Genomic DNA, 24,925 nt, shown 5'->3' with positions numbered 1-24,925 from the left:
AAGGACAAGTTTTCTTTAAGTATCAGTAATGGAAAAAATAATAACTTTAATTATGTGCCAGTCACTGAAGTAGAGAATTCCCTTATATTATTTTATGCTTAGAGTAATCCTGTTCACACGTACCCATTTCAAAGCATTTCAGCAGAAATTATGTATAATTTATGTAATATGTTTAAAATAACACTTGGTGTATAGCAGGAACTAAATGAATTAAAATTTTTGTTATCTGTAGATATAGATATAGAAACAGAACATGGGAGGTTAAATAACTGGCCCAGGTTACAAAGCCAGAATTTAAACCTAGGTCTCTCTAGTTCCGGAGGCTGAACCCCTTCCATAAAAAAGGAGAATGATGGGAAGCAAAGGAGAGAGTGAAACACTGTCAAAATTCTCTAGATGTAAAACCCAGCAAAATGTTTCACATCCTTGGGAAAAAAAAACTGCAGTTCTACAGTTGTCCTAATTCTAGTCAGGCTTCTCAGCTAAAAATAACCAAAATTAACTCATTAAATGAAGCATAAAATACATTTATTGGAAGAGTATTAGGTAGCTGACAGATTCAAAGGTGACCCTGTTGAATGAGGCTTGTCGAGGAACCAAAACTGGCAATGCTTGGGCAAATTTCTGCCACTAAAATAGTCAACTTGGAACAATGCAGCTGGCTCTTCAGCCCCAGGAACTTTTCACTGACAAGGCTTGGCTGGTATTTGGCCAGTGGAAACTCACTGTGGCTCCCTTCACCTCTTCACTGTACTGCAGCTGCCTCAAGCGATCTCCAATTGACCCTGTGCCTTTGCATCCTCCTGCCTCTGAATATCCCTTCTTCCACGATGTGGCTAAACTCAAACTGTCAAAAGGTGGGGAGAAAGAATAACTACATTTCTTTTATCACTGCGTATAATAGGACTTAGGGTTGTTGAAAAAATAGCAAAGTAGCACATTAAACACATCATCCGTAGATACCATTCTCATAAGAATCAACAAATTCTAAAGGAATGTAGGTTTTAAGACAGGATAGACAACGGGGAATCAATTCAGGCAGATTCCTGTCACTCCGGAGGTTTCTGTATTTAGCAGAATGCCCATATAGATTACCATCCAAATCAGAATAACTCTAAGAGTTAAAGGCGGTACCATGCCAGGGCAACAATCTAAACTGGGATTATCCCAGGCAAACCCGAATGTACCATCATCTAATTATTTAAATTGATATACATTCATATATTAGCTTATATTCTTCTTTACTGATTAAGAAGAACTAATGATCCTTCTTTCCCTCTCTTCCTTCCTTCCTTTTTCCTTTCTTTCTCCCTCCCTCTCTCTCTCTCTCTCTCCTCTATTTATTTTTAATTCCTAGGATTGTGGCCATACTGTGGAACTTTGACCACTGAGTTGCTTCAGATTTCTCAAAATCTTACCAGTATTATTTTCAGATCTCTGATATTATATTCAGTGGCTGAGATAGGGGGAAGAGGAGTTCTTAATTGCTTTTCAAATAAATGATTGTTTTGCTCTCTGGACATGGCCAGAACTACTAGTAGAATTCTATGTACTTCCTGAGAAACAAACATGCAGACAGGCTGAAACTGGAAAAACAATATGCTCTCTGATTTTCTAGACTACAGTGGGGGTGTAGCAAGACAGTAGTTAGAGAGAGAGAAAGAAGAAGAGAAGGAAGGGGGGGAGGCGAGGTGGGGTGGGGCAGAGAGAGACAGACAGAGAGAGGGAGAGAGAGAGCATACCTGTACATAATTTTGCTGTGTGTGTACATGTCTATTTTGCCTGTGTCCAAGAATAGATATTGTACTTATTTTATGTAGGGTACTGAGAGAAAAGAGAGAAGAATTTCTCACATGACCTATAGTTTCTGTAGTTGACATAATTGTATTGGCACTTTATTAATAAGTCAAAATAGTTGGCATGTTTAATGCCTAGAAGGTGAATAATTACTCAGACTATAGCATATCTGAACTTAATTACTGATATAGTATTTTAATTACAGTAATTTAACATTATAAGTAAACAATATCTTCTGTCTCTAGTTTTTTTCTTACATCATCAAATTATGCTTACAGCTATGCTAGGCACTGTACAAAGGGGATCAATTTGTTTTGATTCATTATTATTGTTATTATTACTATTACTACTATTTACTTCACTAACCCTTTACTGTGGAATAATAATGGTAACATATTTTCTTAAATGTGGCTCTCCAGGACAGCAATATGTACCATGAAACATCTGAAATTTTATTAATATTATTCTACCTAGAAAAAGCCTTGTGAGTTTTTGAGTAGAAGCATGTATCATAATATCAACTCCTCTAAATCCTGATCCATAAAAAATTGCATCTTTCATGTTGTATCAATAATTTCACAGTGATTAGTAACACAAGCAGAACAGTCTGTGTTATTTTATGTAATGTGTGTGTTTTCCCTAAGAAATCTAATCCCAATTTCTATGGAGGAAATTCCATTAAATTTTAATAGAACTGGGAAATTTGAGTCTCAGATATTTTTTAACTATTCTGTAATATCACATGTGGTAATCATGAAAATAAGGGTTAGATTTCACAATTTCACATATTTTTTATTTTGTGTTATAGCTATTCTTGTTTTAACAAATGGTCATCACCATCCACTTTTATTTTGCTTAATAATGTAGTCCATGAAAATGTCAATCAAATGTAATTATAAATTAACTATGACAATTATAAAATAACTATGACATAAATTGGGCATTACGAATCATAAATCTGGGGCTTCCCTGGTGGCGCAGTGGTTGAGAGTCCGCCTGCCGATGCAGGGGACACGGGTTCATGCCCCGGTCCGGGAAGATCCCACATGCCGCGGAGCAGCTGGGCCCGTGAGCCATGGCCACTGAGCCTGCACGTCCAGAGCCTGTGCTCTGCAACCGGAGAGGCCACAACAGTGAGAGGCCCACGTACAGAAAAAAAAAAAAAAAGAATCATAAATCTAGTACGTTGAAAGTACTCAGAAGAAACCAAAATATCCACTTCAAGAGTGAAAACTGATACTTTTACAGCCAAGAGTGATAATCTAGTAAGGCATGGTTACACACCAACTCTCTGCTACCTCCATATTACTATACGTATCACATGTGACTGAGGTAGAGAATGGCCAAGAATAATTACTCAGGGAAGTACACAAATAAAGTATATAGCAAATACATCACATCTATTTTGCATTTCCATATTGATTTCTTGGTCAGTAAAATTTTAAAGTGACTTTTAGTTAGTGAAACTGTGGTAACCCTATAGTTGACAAATTTATTAATGCATGATTATTTACTATATCTGTGTATACGAGAGCAAGAGGAAATGTTATGCCGCCCCCTAGTGTAAATATTAATTTTGTAATACCAGAGCTGCAGTGATCCAAGACATTGCAAGGGAATCACAGCTACTGAAATCATTCTTGAAGAGAATTAAAAGAAATTCTAAGCTTTCCTAAACAGCCAGCTTCCTAGGAGTACAGAGTATAGTTCCACAAACTTTATGAGACAAAAGAATGTCTTATATCTTAAGGTTTCCATAAGATTTTCATTTCTTTATCTACTGTAATAACTAGGGCCCAATCCCTCCTCTAAGGGAGGAGATTTTGTGAATCTTGGGTGGAGATAAATATGTAAGGAGTGCCATGGGTAAACAGGAAAACAAAAAGGAAACGTTGATATTGTTCAACACTAAAAGTGTCCAAATTATGTAAATTTATACATATTGAATAGATGAGATTCTAGATATGAATGTTCCAGTATGAAATATTGTCAATAGCTACCCTCATTTATTGGGAGTTTATTAGGGTCAAACCTTGTGCAAATTATTTTACTTGCACATCTCACTTGATGTGCAAAACTGTTTTCTAGGTAGGTATTATGTATCACCTCCATTTAAGGATAATATAACTGATAGAAAGGTGAACTTGACCAAGGTCATAAAGCTAGTGACCAGTTGTGGTAGACTTCTCTTGTCTGATCAGTTACCTCTTTCTCTTACTAACATAACACTGATTTTATTGAGCTTAGCAATGTGCCTGGCTTAATCAATCATGTTCCCATTCTTCCCTGCACTTAGGAGTGGTCCTATGACACAACTCCAGCAGAAGAGATATAAGCAACACTGTTGAGTGGGATTTCTTAAAAAAAAAAAAAAAACATTCAACTTTTTGTCCTTCCTCTTTACTCATTTTTTCTAGCTTAGAATGTAGATATGATGGCTGGAGCACTAACCACCTTACAACTGTAGGAAAAATACAAATAAAATCAGAGTCTTTAGTCTTGACATTACCGAGCCACTTAATGTCAAAAAAATATCTAGTTGCATATTTCTGTTACACTAAAAATTTGATATAAAATATTATATAGGTACAGAGTTGATATTTGGGATCCTGGTTACAAAAAGTTTTACTCACTATTGATACAGAGGTCTGTTTAGGATTTGGGCTCAGGTCCATCTGGTTATAAAGTGTGCTTTCAACCACTGTGTAAGTATGACAGTAAATATTTTGACAAAGGCATGCTAAACTGGATGCAAGAACACAATCTTGGAGTGAAAGTAGTCATTCTCTTCCCTACTATGAAGGAACTTTGTCTCATTTCAGCAAAGAGAGGTGATTTGCTAAATATCAGGTTTTGAAGGAAGTACCACAAAGATTATGGTATTTCCGCTGACACTTCCTTGGAAGCCACTAGACCATGTCACTTGAGACCTTTCATTAAACGAGGAGAGAATCCATATTTTATCCCATCTTTCTGTCCTTGACCACTTGTAAGTAAAATCATTTAGTTCAAACCGCTCATCATTAAATCCCTACCTTCTTTGTAACTGGCCTCACTTCCTCCTCAGTTACTTATTGTCCAAAACGTCCCTGCTTTCCATAATCCAGTGTTTGGCAATTTCCTAAATTCTCTCCAAACAAAATTTGCTTGCTCCACATCAAATTCTTTAGGTGTTTCCTATCTGAAGGACACAAACAAGGCAATTTGGATGGGTTAACCTTTGAATCACTGTTAATACACTGACCTTCCCCACCTGCCCCCCCGTCCCCAGGGGCTGAATATGGGAGGAAATCTGTGCACCAGAACTAACCATGCCCCTCTGGCTTGATAATTCAGCAAGGGTCAGGAGAAAGCTCTCAGGCTCACAATAGGGCTGTGCATAATTCAGTCTCATAGGAGGCGTCTAAGATGATCCCAAGAACTCTGAGCACTCCCCCCAAGACTCCTCCTCTCTGTTGTGGTTCACCACTCCACTGCTACCACTGCCTGCACTGGGATTATCGGAACCAGTTTTATACTACCCTGTATACCCAGTAATGTCAGTTGCCACAGAAAGTCCAGAATTCCCAAATTTTTCTTCATTTTCTGGACTTCAATCTCCATGAGATTATGTTACAGCCTCTTTTATGACAAAATTCTCTATATTCCTACATGTCCTAAAACACTTGGACTGTGCCTTGAATTCAGAAATGTCCCTTATCAATGAAATCTCTATAGCTTTAGACTTTTTGTTGAAGTTTTACTTCAGCATTTTGCACCAGCTGAAGTTTGTCTCTCTTGAAAAGCCTTTCCCCTTTATCTCTTAAGAGATGGGAGACTGTTTTATCTCCCCAGAGTCCTCATAAGAATGTGCCAGTGCAGGGCACATGTCTTCCATGCTCCACCTTGGTAATCTTCAACCATTCTCCTTCCCTCCCTCATCCCTAAGACTCCCCAGCTTTGGGTCTCATTTCCTTGAAATTCTCTGATGGTCTTGCCTCCCTTTTCTTTGCAACCATCCATGTCATATCTGAGAAAGAAAAAATCAGCCCCTGGGAACTGTCAGCTACGAACTTGTCTAGATCAAAAAGTAAGGTATGGTGCTTCCCTGGTGGCGCAGTGGGTGAGAATCCGCCTGCTGCAGGGGACACGGGTTCGAGCCCTGGTCCAGAAAGATCCCACATGTCACAGAGCAACGAAGCCTCTGCCCCACAACTACTGAAGCCCGCACGCCTAGAACCCATGAGCCACAAGTACTGAGCCTGTGTGCCACAACTACTGAGTCTGCACTCTAGAGCCCGTGAGCCACAACTACTGAAGCCTGAGAGCCTAGAGCCCGTGCTGTGCAACAAGAGAAGCCACCGCAATGAGAAGCCCACACACCGCAACGGAGAGTACTCCCCGCTCACCGCAACTAGAGAAAGCCCATGTACAGCAATGAAGACCCAATGTAGCCAAAAATAAAATAAATAGGAAAAAAAAAGTAAGGTATGGTTCTGTTATCAAAGATAAACAGTTTCACAGTCCCCTAACATCGGACAAGGTCATTGATGAGCATGAAGGAAGCAGGAAAAAACAAGACCACTTCACAGTCATGTTTGGGGACCGACAAAAACAAACCTACTGTTTTTGTTATGAAACATCCCCATCTGCCAGCCAACATGAGCAAAAGCTGCTTCTCTACCAACTACAGCTTTGCCCCCACTCCGTTCCTCTTGCCTCCTAGAGAAAAAGCACTAAAATAACCAATTGTAGAATGGCCCTCCTTTCTCACAGGATAATCCAGAATAAAACAATGTTTCAATAAACTCCACAAAATCACCTTACACAATCCCAAAACCTATAAAACTCTCCCTTATTTCCTCTTCATGAGCTGCATCAAGGTGTACAGTTTATCTCGTTCCAACAAGTACGAATAGGTCCAGCTTGGTTCAACTAGAGCTCTGTTCCTGGTGGTTTCTGGCTGGTGGTTACTGACACCATTCTGTGCATTTTTCATGAAAACATTTTTGTTTTGTAAAATTTGTCCTTCATTTTACATAGCCACCCATTAAAGCCAACTTTCTTAAATTTGGGTTACCAAATTGTACACTTTTGATATTAAGTTTAAAAATATTTTCTCTCATTTAAAGATAGCCTGATTTTCTTCAAGTACAATAAATGCATGTATGATTAGCTATTGGAGCTGAACAGATAAGAATAACTATAGTTTACAGTTTTATAAAAGTTTTTTTTGGGAGGATCCAGGGAGATTGATTGAGAGATACATAGTAATCCAGGCAAATATTTAAAATAAAGTTATTATACATTCCTTTATAAAACAACAAAAACATTCCATATTAAGGTTTATAAATTTTAACCCTAAATAGTTTAACAATGTCAATTTCACCTATTTCCAATTAAATCCAATTGGAATTGGATATGATTTATATTTCAAATATTGAGTTTTCTTATTGTAAAAGAGATGTAATAACTGATCCTCAGTGTACTGTTTGGGGTCTAGATCAACAGAACCAACAGGAGAGATGGAGAGAGAATTGGGGTGGTGGTGGGGGAGGCAGGTGGAATACATGGAGAGGAAGGGGAGAGAGGGAGGAAAAGAGAGTTTTAAGGAATTGGGGATTGACTCTGATTGTGGGTTTGTGGGGCTTCTGTAGGACAGGTCAGTAGGCTAGAAACTCAGGGCAGGGTTTGATGCTGCAGTCATGAGGCAGAATTTCTTCTTCACCAAGAAATCTCAGTTTTTGCTCTTACAGTCTTTCAACTGATGGCATGAGATCCATCCACATTATAGACAGTAATCTCCTTTACTTGCGGTCAACTGATTACAGACATTAACTATATCTACAAAATACCTTCAGAGCACCTAGATTAGTGTTTGTTTAAATAACTGGGTACTATTCTGGTTGACACATAAAACCAGTCATCACACTCAGCATAGCTCATTTTTCTAAAGCTATGCAAGTTAAAAGTGTTTTCTTATAATTTGAATATGGCACTGTCATCATAAACATTTAATACGTTAAATGTACTTACATTTAGAAAAGTACATAACTTTCTTCTAATGGTGCCAAACCATTATGAAAGAGTCCAGAGGACTACATCAGGTAATGGACTTTGTCATTTTGACAACTAGGATCGAGTTTTAATTATTTACTACCCCACTTTATATTATACTGTGCTAGGAAGTGTACTGTAATACATTTATAAAATTAATGAAACCTTGCTAGTTGAAAACAACATCATAATATTGTATATATGTTAATAATTTTCTCAGAGGCAAAGGATAATCTGATGAGATAAAACAGATCAAATGGTTTCAGGCTAAGATTTTTAGAGGATAGAATTAATAAAATTATTGATATTGTAGTTTGCAATATAAAAAAGTGAAAAATAAATATAAAAACTTCTTAATGAATTTTGGCTGCAGTATACCACAGATTAAAACTGCTATTTTTTTCTCTCTGGAAGGATTACTCAAACTCCTAATTACAACAATTGCCTACAATAGTAATATCTCAGTTAAACAGGATCGCTGAGAAAATTATTTCAACACTGTATTATGATTACATTTATTAAAAAGTATGATTTCCCCTATGTATAATACTTTCAAAAAACTATTTTCTAAGTATGTTACATGAACTAAACATGTTTACCAAAAGTATAAACACTAAAATTACATTCAAAATTAATTTTTAAAAAGACCAAAAACAACAAGAAATTACTAAAAACACCTGTGGTCTGAGCGAAAGTCTGCAATTTTAAAATGCAAAAATGCATCATCCTCAAATCCACGTTTCTATATTATAATTATTATGATAGGTCATAATATCCTAGATATATGATCTGGAAAATACTGTTAAGCAGTTCAACCAATACATAATAAACAGTATAGAAACATACAAATATGCAGAAAACTTTTTGGAAGACTGCTGTCTATCTAAAAGTTGGTACCATGAAGGGTAGGATGACGAAAATGTTTGTCTCCCCATATGTAAAATTTGGTTCTCGGACTAAACAAGAAGTGGAAAATTCAAGTGCCTTCATTGGTCAGGAAGGTATTATAAATAAGTGAAAACTTATATAACAGTAAGAAATAGTATAGACAGTAGCAAACTGTGAAGTGTATTCCCCTTTGAATGGCACTGAAGCCCAAATACTTTAAAACACAGTGCACACTGAACAAACTACTTCTGCAACCTGAATTTGGTCCTGAATACAAATACAACTATATGAAACCTTTGGATTAGTGTTCTCCAACGCTCTTGTTGATCTGTATTTTCAGCAAAAACGTAATCGCAGTCATCAATAAACTAGAAAATATTGGTGCATAATTGAAAAGGAAAGACAAGATAGTATGTCACTATTTGACTTTCAACTATCAAAAATAACTTAAATAATATTTGATAAACTTAAAAAGATATGTTAGAATCACGGATGTTACTTGACAATATTTGCCTTAAAATACTGCTTACATTTTTGAGTAGGTCATAATATCAGTATTTCAATCTTATTTTCCTTACTCCAATAATGTGTTCTGAAAACACACATGTTGTAGTTTTGCTAGAATAAAAAACAAGTATAGCAAAGAATATATGTCACATTAAGTTCAAGAAAGTGAGACACAAGATGGTCTTTAATACTGAATGTATAATAATGTAAAAGAAACTTGGAAAAATATATAACTAATTACATGACCAAATTTTTAAAGTGGGGAAATTTAGCCATATATTATTCACCCTAACCCATCCTCACCCCTGACCTGTCTTGAGGATATTAATCTAACAATGAGAACATTTCAGCAGCACTAATTCAACAACTTGTTTCTTTAGTCTTATGCACAACCCTAAATGTGCCACATAAATGGGTTTTAGCGAGTGGAGAAACCTTTTAAATTATATACTGTAGGAGATAAAGAAATGTGTAAGGGAATGACATGAAAAATACTGTTATATTAGATAATGAAATTAGAACAAAAGTCCATATAGTATATTTCAAAGACCTACCTAATTTTAGTGAGCTCCTGTATACACAAAGGAAAAAACCCAGAATTTTTTCATACTTTCAAAATGAATACATATGAAAATATCTTGAGTGACAAGAAACCTGCAAACTTGTCAAAATATGTGAATATTTTTTCAACATATTCAAAATGAATGGCGCATCCATGAATACATCTTAACATAATATTCAGTGCATAATACTTAGCACAAAGCCTGTGGTGCCTAGAATAGTGCTTTGCAATTAAAGCATCTCAATAAATCTGAACGAACTAAATAACAAATATGTTGATAACTGATTAATAAATCAATACATCTTTTCTTGCCAAACCTGGTACTTAATATTTTGGAAATGGAGGACAGCCTTCAGGAACAGGGCTTAGGCAAGACAAAAATTATTGATGTTCGCATATTGGAGGACAAGAAATAAAATAAATTTGAATTCAAATTATTCTGTGAGTCTGGCCCTATTTCTCCACACCTAAAGCCAAGTGGAAAAGTAGAGTGTCTTCAAACAATAGATGACACCAATACCATCTCTTTATCAGTATCCATATTATCATACCAATTTCTATGGATTCCCTAATTTAGTATATAAATTATAAAGGAAACATGTCTAGAGTCAGGAAATCTGCATTATAATATTGACTCACTGCCTGACTTCAAATCAGCACTCCTTCTTTTTGAATTTCAGTCTTTAAACAGACATAATACTCTTGTGAAATATAAAAATGCTGACCAACAACAGAAGTAATAAACAAATTAGTAATGATTTCCAAAGTTCCACAAACTCCAAATTCCATATTAAAAGTGATTAAATATATATTTAAATTCTGCATTAAAGTATATATATTTTAATATTTTGTATTAAAACTTTAAAAATATATAATTAGGACAAAAAAACTTTTGTGGATCAACTGCAAAACATAAATATAACAAAATGTCTTTATCTAATAAACAGATGCATACACAATGGTGGTTTGGGATAATCAAAAGAAAAACAATAAGAATACATGGATTGTAAACTTTATTCATTGTCATTAAACCACGTAACTTATTCAGACATATTCTGGAGCACTAATAAAATATTAGCTTATTTCTTATTCCATGGAATTAAAGCTATATCACACATATGATGCTATTTATAACAGAAATCATCACAAGTAGAGTGAACTTTCTCTTTGATGGTAAGACCTTGCAAAATGGAGATTTGCGTATATTCAGTTAAAATTGTGAAAAGGAATATATTTAAAAGCCCAAGAATAGGATCAAGATTATCAATAGGCTTAATCTTTAAGTATGCTTAAAATTTTATTGTGTGAGTGACATAATATGATCTATGGAAAGGTCTGTACATTTTGATAATATCCTCAGTATGAGTAGCAGGATTACATTCTGGATTTAGGACTAAAGCAATTAACCAAGGTCAGTAAACAATGAGTTTTATTCTGTAAGTAAATTTATTCTATAGGTAACTTCTAATTCTTGAAAGAACACTGTATTAACAGTTATAGCCTATCTTAAATCAGTTCAAAAATTTTAAAGCCTAGAAAATAATGTTTTAAAAATATGAATTTAAAAAATGTTCAGAATATCCATTAGTTATCTAGTGGTTGAAAACTAATTGGAATTTCTTTGGAAAAATCCCTCAATGGATTTTATGTTTTAAGTTGTGCTTTCCCGAAATAAGAAAAAAAAAAACCACTCATTAAAATTTTTTTAACTTAATACACATTTCAAAATGCAAAAATGTGATGATGTCTTCAAAGGCAAAGTTCACAATATGTCAAAATCAAATAGACAAGAAAGTAAAAAAGATCTCATAATTACTACTCTATAAAAATGGGATTAAAAACATGACAACTATAAATCCTTACTTGAAAATATTCAAATTGTGGAATATATATATTTTTAAGATAATATTTGTGTTTCTTATTAAGGTTGCTATTTCTGAGAAGTTTCAGGTTCAGTTTTCTGTTTTTAGCTTATAGTAAGTTTTAGCTTATAATAAATCTTCACAGCATCCTACTTGCTGTAAAAAATACATTTTTAGATAAGTATAGAAAATTATTTAATTAAAAAATTCATTTATGAATATATTTAGAATCTCTTCTGTTATAGACAGGTATAAATCTCATTCTTTTCAATAACAAAATCATCAAAAGCCATAGAAAAGCCACACATGACATATATTACTTTTTAAAGTAATAGTTTCAAATATAGTGGAACCATATATGAAAAATCTACATCATTTCAGTCGGTGTAAATCTCTTGCACAGGAAACACTAACTTGGGCAGTTTGTAAACACAATCTTGAAGGATTAGCTATGAAGTCCCTATAAGTCCTTTTACCATAAATAAAATAGGATAGGAACTATTTCTAAGCCTTTTTATCCCAGTTTGTTGCTTCTGACATTTGCATATATTTAGATTTATTCATCTCATTTAGGTAGCTGCTCTTTAACACCTATTTTAATTTGAAGATTAAACTGGCAGATCTACAGTTTAACCTACCTTTTGTCAATATGAGTGATAAAGAACTAATCAACTTCAAACCGACAACAAACATTAGCTTAAGCAAGTTCAATCATTTATGGAAGCCCAAGGTTGACTTAAGAATCAAGATTACCAGAATTTTAACAAGTTGAGGTTTGGCAAATAAATGTTTTTTTCTATGAACTTTATTCTGTGGCTTTATTACCTACACCATTATTATAACTATGGAGATGAGATCTTGTTCAGTCAATAAGTTTGCCTTTTCTCATAAGTGAAACTTGATTTAAAAAACAAACCAGTGCACACTTTTTTCAAAATGAAGCGCTTCCCCTCCCCCAAATTACCTTCACATATAGTTGACTTCTCTAAGTCTAGCCAGAACACTTTCCATAATTACCTTAGCCTGTGCCTATTGCTCTGTATAGTACTCCACTAAGGAAGACCACAGAAGAGTATTTTCTTTGATCAACAACAACAGTAAACAATCTTATCCAGGACAATAATAAAAGCGATAAATTAACCCTACTTCTTTGAATCTTAAATGAGCTGAGAGGAAGATGTCCAAGAGATTCAAGGGAAAAAAGAAAATAATCAAATGAATCACATCAATGTCAGAATTCACTTAAAATTTCAGAAGAGAACTTTTCATTCTTGGAAGACAGATGCACAGCACATTTAGAAAAAAATTTATGTAGAATCGTATTTTAAGATATATAAAGAAAATAGATGAAGAATACTGTATTTACTTTTGGACTAATTGACTCTGTCCTTAAACTTCTACTCTACCTATTCAGAGCTCAGTAATCACTTTGTTAAAAGGGGGGCACGGGGTGCTGCTTGCTAATAGACCCAGACTTTCGTGATGCATACATTTGCATATTACCACCTTACTCGGCTCTACTCTGTTTGCAGTATTTAGCCTAATGAGCCTTCTCTTTACTTCCCTTTTTCGTTATTGGGTGTGTAGTTCTCAGGAGATACCAAGACTTGGGAGTCAGTTCTGCAGGGAGGTTTTGTAGCTAAAAGGGGATATGAAAGAAAAAGTAAGGGCCATCACCCTGTACTATCTCAATGCTCAGCACATCTCTCACCAGTCAGGAGTCCTTTTCCTACTAGAATGCTGAAAGAGAAGCTCGGTGGTCCAGTGAGAACCTTCCAGGACTGCACGGGCTCTGTTTGTCTAACACGTTTTTCCTTGTGGCTCTGACTGTGTCAGAGTGCTCACCCGTCACACTTATCTCCAACCTCTTTTGAGTGAATAACTTAAAGCTGACGGCATGGGGTTCTGGAGTCACTCAGTTAAGCTTTGTACTGACAACTTCTCACTAGAGAAGTTTGCTGCCAGTCCTTCCTGAGACAGCCGGAACACAAACTCCTTCTGAGACCATCACTCAGTCCCGCCACTTGCCCCGCACCACCAGTCACATGGCCCCCCGCCTCCACGAGAGGCACCCACATCCTCATTACCTTCAGCTTCCTAAAGCGACAGAGGCTATAGGGTCACTTGGGGTTGGGGTTATTTTCTTTTCTTTCTTAAGAAAAGATCCTGTTGACATAATTTGTTTCGAATAAAGAGAAACCGTGGTAATCTCCACCAGGACGGAGTGAGTTGGAGGGTCCCGAGCGTTGGGAAAGTGTCAACCAAAGCCATGGATCTCAGCTTCCCTGAGATTCCTACCGTTTTCTACACCAAATTCTCACCCCACGCTCACAAGACAAATAAATGAATATATTATAAACCAAATTGAATTGTGACACCCCCAAACCCTCACAATAACCTCAATCCTCCAAATGTCCTCTTAAACAGGAGACAGAGAGACAGAGAGAGAGAGGAAAACAGAAGCGATTACCAGAGTTTTGTTCCCGTTCTTGCTGAGAGGGCCCCGGAAAACTCCCTTTATGTTGCGAAAGTGTCCGTTGCTGAGATGCGTGGAGCTGATGACAATGTAGTAACACTCCATGGAGCAGCCGCCGCCTCCTCCACCGCAGCCGCCGCTTCCAGGCACCCCGCGCCAGCAGCCGCAGCGCGCCGGGGCCCGGGGAGGTTGGGCTAGGGACCCGCCGCCAGGGCGAACCGCCGCCTCTCTCGCACGCCCGCCGGAGACAGGATCACTACGCGCCTCTGCCGTGCGCGCCGAGGTTCCTCCGCCTCCGCATGCTCGCCGCGCTGTCCGTCTCAGCTGTGTTTCTCTCCTAATGCGCCTTAGGGCGATTCGCCCCGCGGGAGGATCCCGGGCTGGGAGGGGCCGGCCAGGCAGCCAGGAGCGGAGCGCGAGTCAATGCCGGCTGCGCGGCCGAGCGGAGCCGGGCAGCGGGAGCCGCCCGAGCGGCAGCGGCGGTGGCGGCGGCGGCGGCAGCAGCATCCCCCGCTCTCGGTGCCAGCACTCGGAGTTGCTGCTGCTGGCAGGCATGAGTGTTATTATATTGAGCGGCGTTGCCGGTCCATTGCACTGAGCCAATGGCAGGGAGCCACTGGGCTGATACTGAGAGCTGTCAGAGGAGTACATCTGTCACCCGCGGCCTCCCTCCGCCCTCCCCCGCCGCCGCCGGGACCCACGGCAGCGCCGGTCTGGGCGCGAGTGGGAGCGCGCGGCGAGCGGGACGCCCCCCAACGCAGCGCCGCGGCGGCGGAGGGCCAGGGACTCGAAGGCCACCGCGGGCGGGCGGCAGAGCGGCCCGAGACCGAGAAGTGGGAGACTCCTGTAAGGTGGGGGCGGAGGGGAAAATGTAGAGACACGGAGATTTCTTGCCTAGCAGTCAGGGAAGGAGGAGGGGACGATGAGGGGGGGGGGCGGTAAATAAATTAATAATTCAGCACGAAAAGCCAACCGCTTGCAACTGCCGCGTATCCAGGCAGGTGCCAGCTGCTTCTCTCTTGAGATAGTTACTACCCATTGCGTTTAGCTTATTTGATCTTATTTATTTTTAATGTAGTTTTAGTATGGAGGCTGGATTCTGTTCCGAATCTTAGAGGAAGAAAATGTCCCTCCACCCACCACCCATTTGTAGAGATCACAAAGGTTTGTGTTGATAGTTTGGGGGGCGGGGAGGGGTAGTTGTGGGGATACGAGTGAAATGGATAGAAAGTAAAAACAGATTCTTGGCTTATGTGTTCCTCGACCCGGAGTTCCCCTCACCCTCGTCCCCTGAGAACCTAGGTTCCTGCTAAATTGCCAAAGCTGAACGGAAACGGATGATTTGCCGCAAAGAAGCTGCTGCCACGAGCTTGCTTTGCGTTTCTCTACAGTTCTTTTCCCACCACAGAGAGTGGTAGCGAACAAAAGCGTTTGCCCTAGAAGCGACCTGAAAGGAAAATCTCCCGCAAAGGAACTAATGGGCTCGTTAGGAAAGTAGGGGATGGGGTCTGCTGCGTTCACTGAAGAGAAACCATCGCGCTGGGTTTTAAGGGGCCAAGGTAGCCATCGGCCTAGATGTGCCCTGCCACCCTCCCTCTCACCCAGTTGATTCTTTGTGTAAGTTTAACTCCTCGGAGGTGGTAGGGTGAGAGCATCCCATCAGGTGTATATGCGACTCATTAGTCCGCTCTTAAAAAGATCGATAACAGGCAGTGGGAGGCTGGGAGATGGTGGCTTCAATGGGTTTACTGAAGGCTTTATTTTCTTCTTGCCTAGAATGGCTTAATTGGTTAGAGCAGATTCCAGGCATTCTGATGCTCCTGCGTCAGAGCATACTGCACTTTGATATAAATTGTGTTGATCTTGTTTATTTGAAGGTCAAGATTTCAAGACAGTCCATTCTGGGTGTCCCATATATATGATTTTACATAGCAGTAACTCTGCAAACCACAATATGGTCCTTAAATGAATCTGCCAGTTCAATTTCACTCTTTGAAAGAGGAAGAACAAAGAGAAAAAAGGGTAATTATAAGAGGCAATAGTCATGTGAGTAATTTGTAAATTACAGGGGTGAAAGAGGGAAGTGCTAGATTCATCTAAGGGAAACTCTCCATGTATCTTGCTTCAATTCAAACAAAGAAAAAAAGTTGGTATGGATTTATCAAAGCTCATTATGAAGTGTCAGTTATTTAGAGGTACTTGGCTAAATTTCTCAGATATCCACTTGGGGGAGTCTGGAAGTTTTGGGAGAAAGAGAAAGCAAGAATTTACAAAACTTCTATACTCTGTGGAACAGATCACCTAATAATTTGTTACAATTCAGTATGAACACAATCTTATTAGAAAAAAAAAATTAAGTGATCTCCACCAAATACTGTGTGCAAATCAAATCCATTTTGGCTCCTTTCATTAGAGTTATTTTTAATTTATATTTTGAGACTGTAGTGATTCTCTGTACATATCACCTTGGGAACAACTCATGACCTGTATGATTTTCATTATGTCTTTTGAAGTTTTGGAAACTTGCAATTATTAGACAGGAGATAAAATCTTCATTTTTACTGAACCAAACCAAGGAATCCCCTAAGGAAATGGAAGATGGCCCATATGTGAAAGAATCAGATAATATAGATTTCTTGTGTATGTAAGTCATAATAATCTAAGCTAGGTTTTTTGCAATATTTTTCTTTCAAAATACTTCTGACAGAATGTTCAGATCTGTATCTACAGCATGAAGCTCAATTTCCAGTTCAGGAAACAGGAACCACAGTTACTTGAATTGTCTCCCATGGAACAGAATATCGTCTATATGGGATGCTATATTGTGTTTCTACTGGCAAAGTTGATATATAATATATACCATATATATGATATACATACATTTATATGATGATGTATATATCCTAAAAACCAACTTTAGTGAAATAATCTCTGAAAAGATTCACTTTACTGTCAGAATAGTCTACCTTTGCCACTTACAAGCTTGATGATATGACGGGGTAGCTTTTGACTGCAATATCTAAACCTGTGTATAAATAGTAGTAAATACACCATAGGTCTGTTGCTAATACATGAAGGATGCTGACAGTTAAAAAAGGAATGTAAATTTTTTTACATAAAATTTATCCTCATTGTTTCACTACACATGAAGTAATCTATCTCAACATTACCTAACGCTGAGTGTAATCAGCAAGATTCTATACCCACAACTTGAACTTACACAGACATATATGAGAAGAGAATGCAGATTCCTTTTGTTTACCCTCATTTCAATTGAGTAGCCATATCTATACTGTAACGGTCATTCAAATAAAACTACTAATCACACTATATGATATTCATTATGCCGTCACCAATGAGCTCTGTTGCTAGTGGACTCTTCATTACATTACATCAACCTTAAAATTCAAGAGAAAAATAAGCCACCACCATGTGCATTCTGGCTTCTAATTACAGCAAACAACTCCTAGGCATAATGGAATTCTTCTATTAAAATATGAAATAATTTTTTTTCATTTGATTTGCTAAAAATTAAGAGAAGTCAAGTAGGAAATCAGGACTTCCCCATCATCTCGGAGAGAAATCATACCTTTCTGTGGCAATAAATTAAAATCAGTAAACAGTGACAAATTATTGTGACCTTCCATCTTGCTGTTCCCATGTCTTTCCTTTTGTCATGATGCAAAGGAAGTAAGTACATAAGTAAGCATCTTCAAATTTCCTATTGTGTTACAATCTCTTTGATATCCATGGTCTGTTCCCATTATTTCAAATAATTCTGATTTATGTTATTAGTGGCCATTTTGGCATTGATTATTTCTATGGAACAATGCCACTCTTAATTTAAAAAATAAAAGATTTCCCTTTCAAAGACTTAGAAAATTTGTATTAGGTTAAACATCTATCTGCTATTGTAAACATGCAGAATCAATCTTTCTTAATCATAAAATTTTAAAAAATATGGGATCATTATAGATAACTTGGGTTTAATTACCAACTTACCAGCTGAAAAAATTACAATTAATAAATTAAACATAAACGTTTTAAGTAACTGACATTACTCTAAAAAAAATTGCAGTTCATTTTTTGCCACCACTACACTTCAATTTTCCCTTTCTACTGGTGCAGTTTCCCCTTCAGTTTTCCCCTTTCTACCACTGTGATTCAAATCAAGATCCCGTATGCTCTGTGCTTATATTAATTTACCTCACTCCTTGTTCCTCATTTTACTTTGCTTAGCCCAAAGCTGGGTACCAGGTTTCTGCACAGCAACTGAGCATTGTTCCTGACCTGTTACTGGCTCACGCAGAATTTCAGGATAAAGTTACTGCCGTGAAATGTAAAACCAAGGTCCTGCCTTTTTTCCCAGACCAGCAGCTGGACCCCTCTATCCTGAATCCCTGCTGTGATTCCCTCTGTCCAGTTCTTCCAGAGGGAAGTAAAACTTCCCTGAGTTTACCTACTGATGTTTGAGACCATACGTTGCTACCTTCGCATGACTGGACTTCCTACTTCCTACTTCCTGTCATTACAATCTCTGAATGCTTTTACTCTATCTGGATAACCTCCCATTGCTAAAGTGAACTATCCACAAATTAACTTCTGGGTCCCAGAAACTCAGCCTTACCTGAGCTTCTGTGAACCAAGTTCCCCTTCTTATATCATTTGAGAAAAAAAAAAAAAGCATATTCCAGTGTTATTCAAATGTGTCTGTGATGTAATCTTAGTGGTTACAGAGTATATTATTGGGATTCAGAACTTTCCTTTTTATTACTATAATAATCTAACAATAATCTGTAACTCAGTTCTGTCACTATATATCTCTTGTGTTTGCATTCATGTTTGTGATCACATTGGTGTCAAGTATTATTACTTTTATTATTTTGGATTAATGAGGAAAAATCTAGGAACTTAACATATAAATGTTTTGTTTATTTTAAAATGTGTTCAAATGATGTCATGACATGCTGTATGAACAAAGGTGTGGCATAAAATGGAGAAAAGTGGTGGGAGACCTAGATCACCATACAGTACCCATATCACTATAATCATCAGGCATACTTAGATCAGTATTGACAGAAATACTCGTAAACACATTCATGTTTTGAGATAGGATTTGGTTTCAGCAAAGCAACATCATCTGTTGTATTAAATAAAGATTGCAAATTTGGATATTTTGTCTGTTGTATTTTTATTTGATTTCTATTTTTTGTTTTGTATTTACATAAGAGTTATAAGTATATGGGGTTTGATGCATATAAGCATATAAGCATAATTAGTTTGATGTTAACATATTTCAGTATGTCACTAGTGAACTTAATTTATGGTAGAGAATCTTTAAAAAGGATCTATATGTTATTCAAATATGAGAAAACTGGTATATGCTAGTCATGGGATAAGTATTGAATAACCATTACTGACCTTATCTGAAGCTGATACTATTGTGGTATGATTTGAAAAGAGATGGTGACTTTTTAAGGTAATTATTAATTATTACTTAAAAGTAGTCCAATCTCCCTATTCCTGTTTCTGTATCTCAGATCTGCTGTATTTAAATGTGGGGCCTGTTAAAAACAAATACTGTATTTTGAGAAATCTGATATCCTGTCAGTTGTAAGATATATTCTTTTTATCTCCACTATAAATAAAACACACTGCCAATTAACTGTAAGAAGCCACTGATTATAAGACATCTGAATTACAGAGTTGTTAAAAACAAAAAGGCACCTAATAATCAATGATATATTGAACCTAAATTTGGGGAGACACTATCACAGTTAATACCTAACTAGAAACCACTTTAAGATATGTCCAACTAAAGCAACCATGGAATATGGTCAAGGAGTGATTCAACTTCCTTAACTTCAGTTATTTCACCTCTAAAAGAAAGGGAATAAGCCAAATATGATCTTATGTATTTCAAGCTTTAATTTCTCTGATTCTTTGGCAACTTCTCTAGAGTTGATATTGATCAGCCCTGGCAGTACAGAGCACCATTTTAATTTCCTACTTCAGGATGTATGTCTTAAATAGCTGGGGGACATGCAGAAATTGTGGAAATGTGGAAATTGATACACATGTAAACAATCAGAGAAAACTTTTATAATTTTGCTTGGGTTTAACCCTGGAAGTAAATTAAACAATTTATATTATGCAGTTCTTTCACATGTCTTAAAATAATGGTAGGTCACCTATTGACCAGTCTATTTATCTGATTCTGATAATGGATTTTACCTTTTTATTCCTTTACTTTTCAATTCTAATTAGTAAAATTGGGATAGATGCCAGAAAATTGCTAATTTTAGAGTCAAAGCCACATTTCTAATACATTGCCAAAGAAATTAATATAATTGGATACTATACATCTTATTTACCGGAAGGAATAACATTAAGATATATTATTGTAAGTCAAGAAAAAGTTGAGCAATTATTACATTCCTATGTTTTACAGTCTTTTTTGGAAAGCAATCTGGCAACATCTATTAACATTAAAATTGCATATAACTTTTGACCTAGCCATTGCATTCCTGGGACTCTCTACATAGAATAAAAGGATATTCACAAGAATACTTAATGCAACATTGTTTAATTATTCATAGTTATTAAAAACACTGGAAACAAAGGGAATAATCATTAGGGTAGACTTTGTGTCTAATAATATAATAAACTGTATCTGTACCCACAGAGCTGACTCTATGAAAAGCAGTTTTAATAGGAGACAAGGAATGAGCTGCCAACGGTGCTCAAACCAAGTGAACATGATGCCTTGGAAGCTCTTCCTTCCAGGAAAAAAAAAAAAAAGTCAAATTTAAGGAGAGATTGATCAACTATGAGGAATACTGTTGATAACTCAGGTAAGATGAAATCAGAGAGGTGATCTTAAGTTGGACACATTGAAAGTCATTGGTGACCTTGAAAAAGCAGTTTCTGGAATATACCAAAAAGACTGTAAAGAATTTACAAAAAATAAATTCTGCAACCAAGCTAAGAAACCAGGCATGTGTGCTATTTGTATGAGAGAAATTTTGTGGAAATATTGTTGTATATAGAACAGATGTGAACAGATTTAAAAATATAATAGAAGATCAAGACTCAATACTGTCCCTCAACACAACCTATATATACTTGAACTCCCCTCTTCTCTAGCAAACCTTTCGCTAATAAGAGGAAGAGGATATGGACATTTTCACTGAGGTTTCAAGTTTACATATGGTCATATTGATTTAGAACCAAATAAACATAAATTTAAACTATATGCATTTTATTAACTTAGCAAATTGATTTATAAATAAATATTTCACTCGAATTATGAGGTAATGGTAAAATGGAGACTTAATATAATTCAGATGGGAATATTAGTAGTATAATATTCATGAAAATAAATTTGAAAATAAGTATCATAAACCTCACCCCCATTCACCATCTACAAAGCTTTAACTTGTCTATCAAACGACTTAGTTCTTTACTAAAGTTGATTGTTCCATGGTGGGCCCCTGAACCACGCAAGTCCAAGAGTCTCATACTAAGTTTCATGATGGGCCAGTAATATTTTGTGTGCCTGGACTCTAAGAAGCTTAGGAAGAAGTGGTGGACGTTATTGCCACAATGTACCGTTCTTCTATAGAGATTAAGAAGGGGGAATATTCCTACAAACCTATTCTTTTTTTTTGTTTGTTTTTGCGTTACGCGGGCCTCTCACTGTTGTGGTTTCTCCCGTTGCGGAGCACAGGCTCCAGACGCACAGGCTCAGCGGCCATGGCTCACGGGCCCAGCCGCTCCGCGGCATGTGGAATCTTCCCGGACCGGGGCACGAACCTGCGACCCCTGCATCGGCAGGCGGACTCTCAACCACTGTGCCACCAGGGAAGCCCCAAACCCATTCTTAAGATCTGCTTGCTTTCACATGTTTCTATGTGACAACTCGGAACCCGTGTGATAAAATTAGTTATTTAAGTTAGTATGAATTGGATTTTTATAACTAACTGAATCCACAACATTCAATTTTTAAATATGTACATGAAGATCCTGAATTCTAGTTAGAAATCTTAAGGAAGAAATCAGATATTTGTTTTTCAATTATGTGTGATAGACAAATACCATAAACAACATAAAATGTAAACAATGGAAAAATGGTTAAACATAATTAATCCAAAAGATATCTTATTGCAAATATATTTTAATGCCATAAAAAATGGCAATGAAGGTAATGTTATAAAAATGGCAGATATAAAATTACATCTATATATACAAAAGAATAGCCCAATGTACACAAAAATATATACAAAAATGTGATTTCATGATATTACAACAATGTGTTAATAGAGAAATCTCTCAATAGTAAAACTATGATAATTTTTATTTAAATATTTTTGCAGATGTTCATATTTTAAGTGATAATTTTCCTTTACATGAAGGAAAAAAGATATCTTTACTAATTATTAAGTTCTAGGAAAATATATTAAATCTTTTCACTCTAGAAAATGTAAAGATGAGAAAATGAGAAACCATAAAAATATAACAAATAATAAGAAAAGAAGAAACATTAGGCATCCGACAAACATTTATGTTTTCACAATGAATGGGAATAATTTAACTTATCCTAAGAAAGGTGAAGATTTTCAGATTATAAACTCTAACAAGCAACATGTCTAAATCTAAAGTGATAGAGAATTTGAAAGTAAAGAGATGGATGAATATAAATAAGCAAATGCAAACAGAGAGAAACCACTTCTACCCTATGAAATGGTATTTAAGGCCAAAAACATTGAAGAGTACAATTGGTGAAGAAAATATTACATTCACAAACATTTATGCACCAAATAACATAAGAGCAAAATTTATAAAGCAAAAAGTCTTAGGGAAATAAGCAAAATATATAAAGGAATAATTCGCAAAAGAAATGTGAATAAACATGAGATGTCGTTGACTCACTTTTTCTATCAGACCATTCAAAATAAAAATAGATTGATAGCATTTACTAGTCTTTTAAGGTTAGTTGTAATATAAATTGGTACAACTGTTTGAAGTGTAATTTGGTTTTGTTCATAAAACTGTAAAAAGTACATGTTGCATGACTCAGCCATTCTACTTCTTGCAGACTATTACACAGAAATAACATCATGAAGAGATAAAAATATAAGCACAAAGTCTTCATTGCAGAATATTTGTAAAACCTAAAATTTAAAAGCAATCCATATATTTATAAAGGAGCATAAATAGCAGAAATTAATAAAAATGCTTGCAATGGTATATTAGAGATAAATTCTTAAAAAATAGTTATGTCTCTGTTATGTAGGATTTTCACCCAAGAACATCAAGACTAATAACTACAGTGTGGTTTCATTTTGGTATAAATAAATTAGCATATGTATTTTTACAGACAAATAAACAGATGGCTATTGATAAGCATAGGGGAAAGGCAGAAAGACTGGATATGCAACAGAAACTTAATACTGATTAACACTGTCAATATTAAGTTGAATGGTTTGGGGGCAAGAGTCAGAAGGATTGGGTGAAGGCAGCCTTCATTTCTTAAAAGATAATGTTTTTAATGATTATAAGTGGAGATGTAATAATGTTTGGGTTTTTTTAGAATTTTAGAAGAAATTAAGGAAACTTTCTGCCTATTTAAATTAACCTCTGCAATTAATTTATCTGTTTACCTTTTCAGTCCCCCAGCAATATCAATGCACCTTAAGAGGAGCAACTGTCTGGTTTGCTCACTGTTGCGTCCCCAGGGCCTTGAAAAGTACCTTGAGCTTAGAATGTGCTCAGTAATTATCGTTGACTGACTGAGTTACAGGAGTGGAAGAAGTATTTGGACAAGTATTTGAAAAAGCAAATGCATTAAAATAATGCATCTCCCTATGGTAAAATCTCTTCATTTTTATTTTATATCAACAAATGTGTTGCCTTTCTATTTATGAGCGTTAGAACATGAGGTAAATTAGGTTTCCCTAGTGTATTAGTGAGAATAAACATCAGATCTCTAAAAAGACCCCAAAAAGACAAAAATTTAAGCAAAATAATTTACTTCTCTCATTCATGGTAGTCAGTGTATGAGTTGTCCAGGACAAACAGTGTCAGTGACTCAGGATCTTCTGCCTTGGTGTTCTGCCATGCTACACACGCAGCTTCCATCTTGTAATCTAGGATGACTGCTCTTGCTTCCATCATTGCATACATGTTTCAGCAAATTCAGAGGTGAGAAGGGCAAATGGAGGGCATTGCCCTTCCCTTTAAGAGAATGGCTCTTAACATATGATGCTTCCCTTCTCATATTTAATTGGCTATAATTTTGTCATATAGTCACACAAAGCTGCAACAGGAGGTTTGAGAATGTAGTGCTTGGCTATATACCTAACTAAAATTCAAGAGCTGTATTATTAAAGAAAGAAAAGAGAATTAGAAGTGGTATCACAACATCAAATTCCTAAAATTGATGGAGCAATTTATTTTAGAGATATGTAATTGCGAGGAACTGATTTTTTTAAAAAATTCTATGACTTATGCTAATGTGTGGGTTTCATGATTGACTAAGAGAAAAAATTTACCCATTCATCTTCCCCCTTTCATAAGAGTAAGTGTAATATAGCAAATGAATTTAAGCCTTGAAAACTTATATCCTAATATCACTGATTTGATTTTAATATTTTAACTTTTAGGGATACTATTCTGATGGGAATTTGTTTTGTGGCAGGGATGTTTGTTGGATCCAGCTATCTTTGATTGCAAGCCCTACTGGGAAGATTTCTCACTACTATTGCCCAACGTTAATAAGAAGTCATTAAAAAAAAA

At 36.3% G+C, this 24,925-nt stretch overlaps 1 protein-coding gene across 1 annotated transcript in view; it reads right to left on the bottom strand.

Moving 5' to 3' along the window:
- ZNF804A (zinc finger protein 804A) overlaps positions 1 to 14,233 on the bottom strand; it is a gene marked incomplete at both ends in the record, with an annotated part of 317,011 nt that extends 302,778 nt beyond the window's left edge. Inside the window, one exon of the mRNA XM_079924122.1 lies at positions 14,123 to 14,233. Coding sequence (XP_079780248.1) covers positions 14,123 to 14,233 — 111 coding nt within the window. The remainder of the gene's footprint in view (positions 1 to 14,122) is intronic.
- Between the last annotated feature and the right edge of the window lie 10,692 nt (positions 14,234 to 24,925).

The sequence above is a fragment of the Stenella coeruleoalba genome, assembly GCF_951394435.1.
Source record: "Stenella coeruleoalba genome assembly, chromosome: 6".
NCBI lineage: Eukaryota > Metazoa > Chordata > Mammalia > Artiodactyla > Delphinidae > Stenella > Stenella coeruleoalba.
The sequence above is the reverse complement of the archived record's forward strand: the minus strand, read 5'-3'. Positions and strand labels throughout refer to the sequence as shown.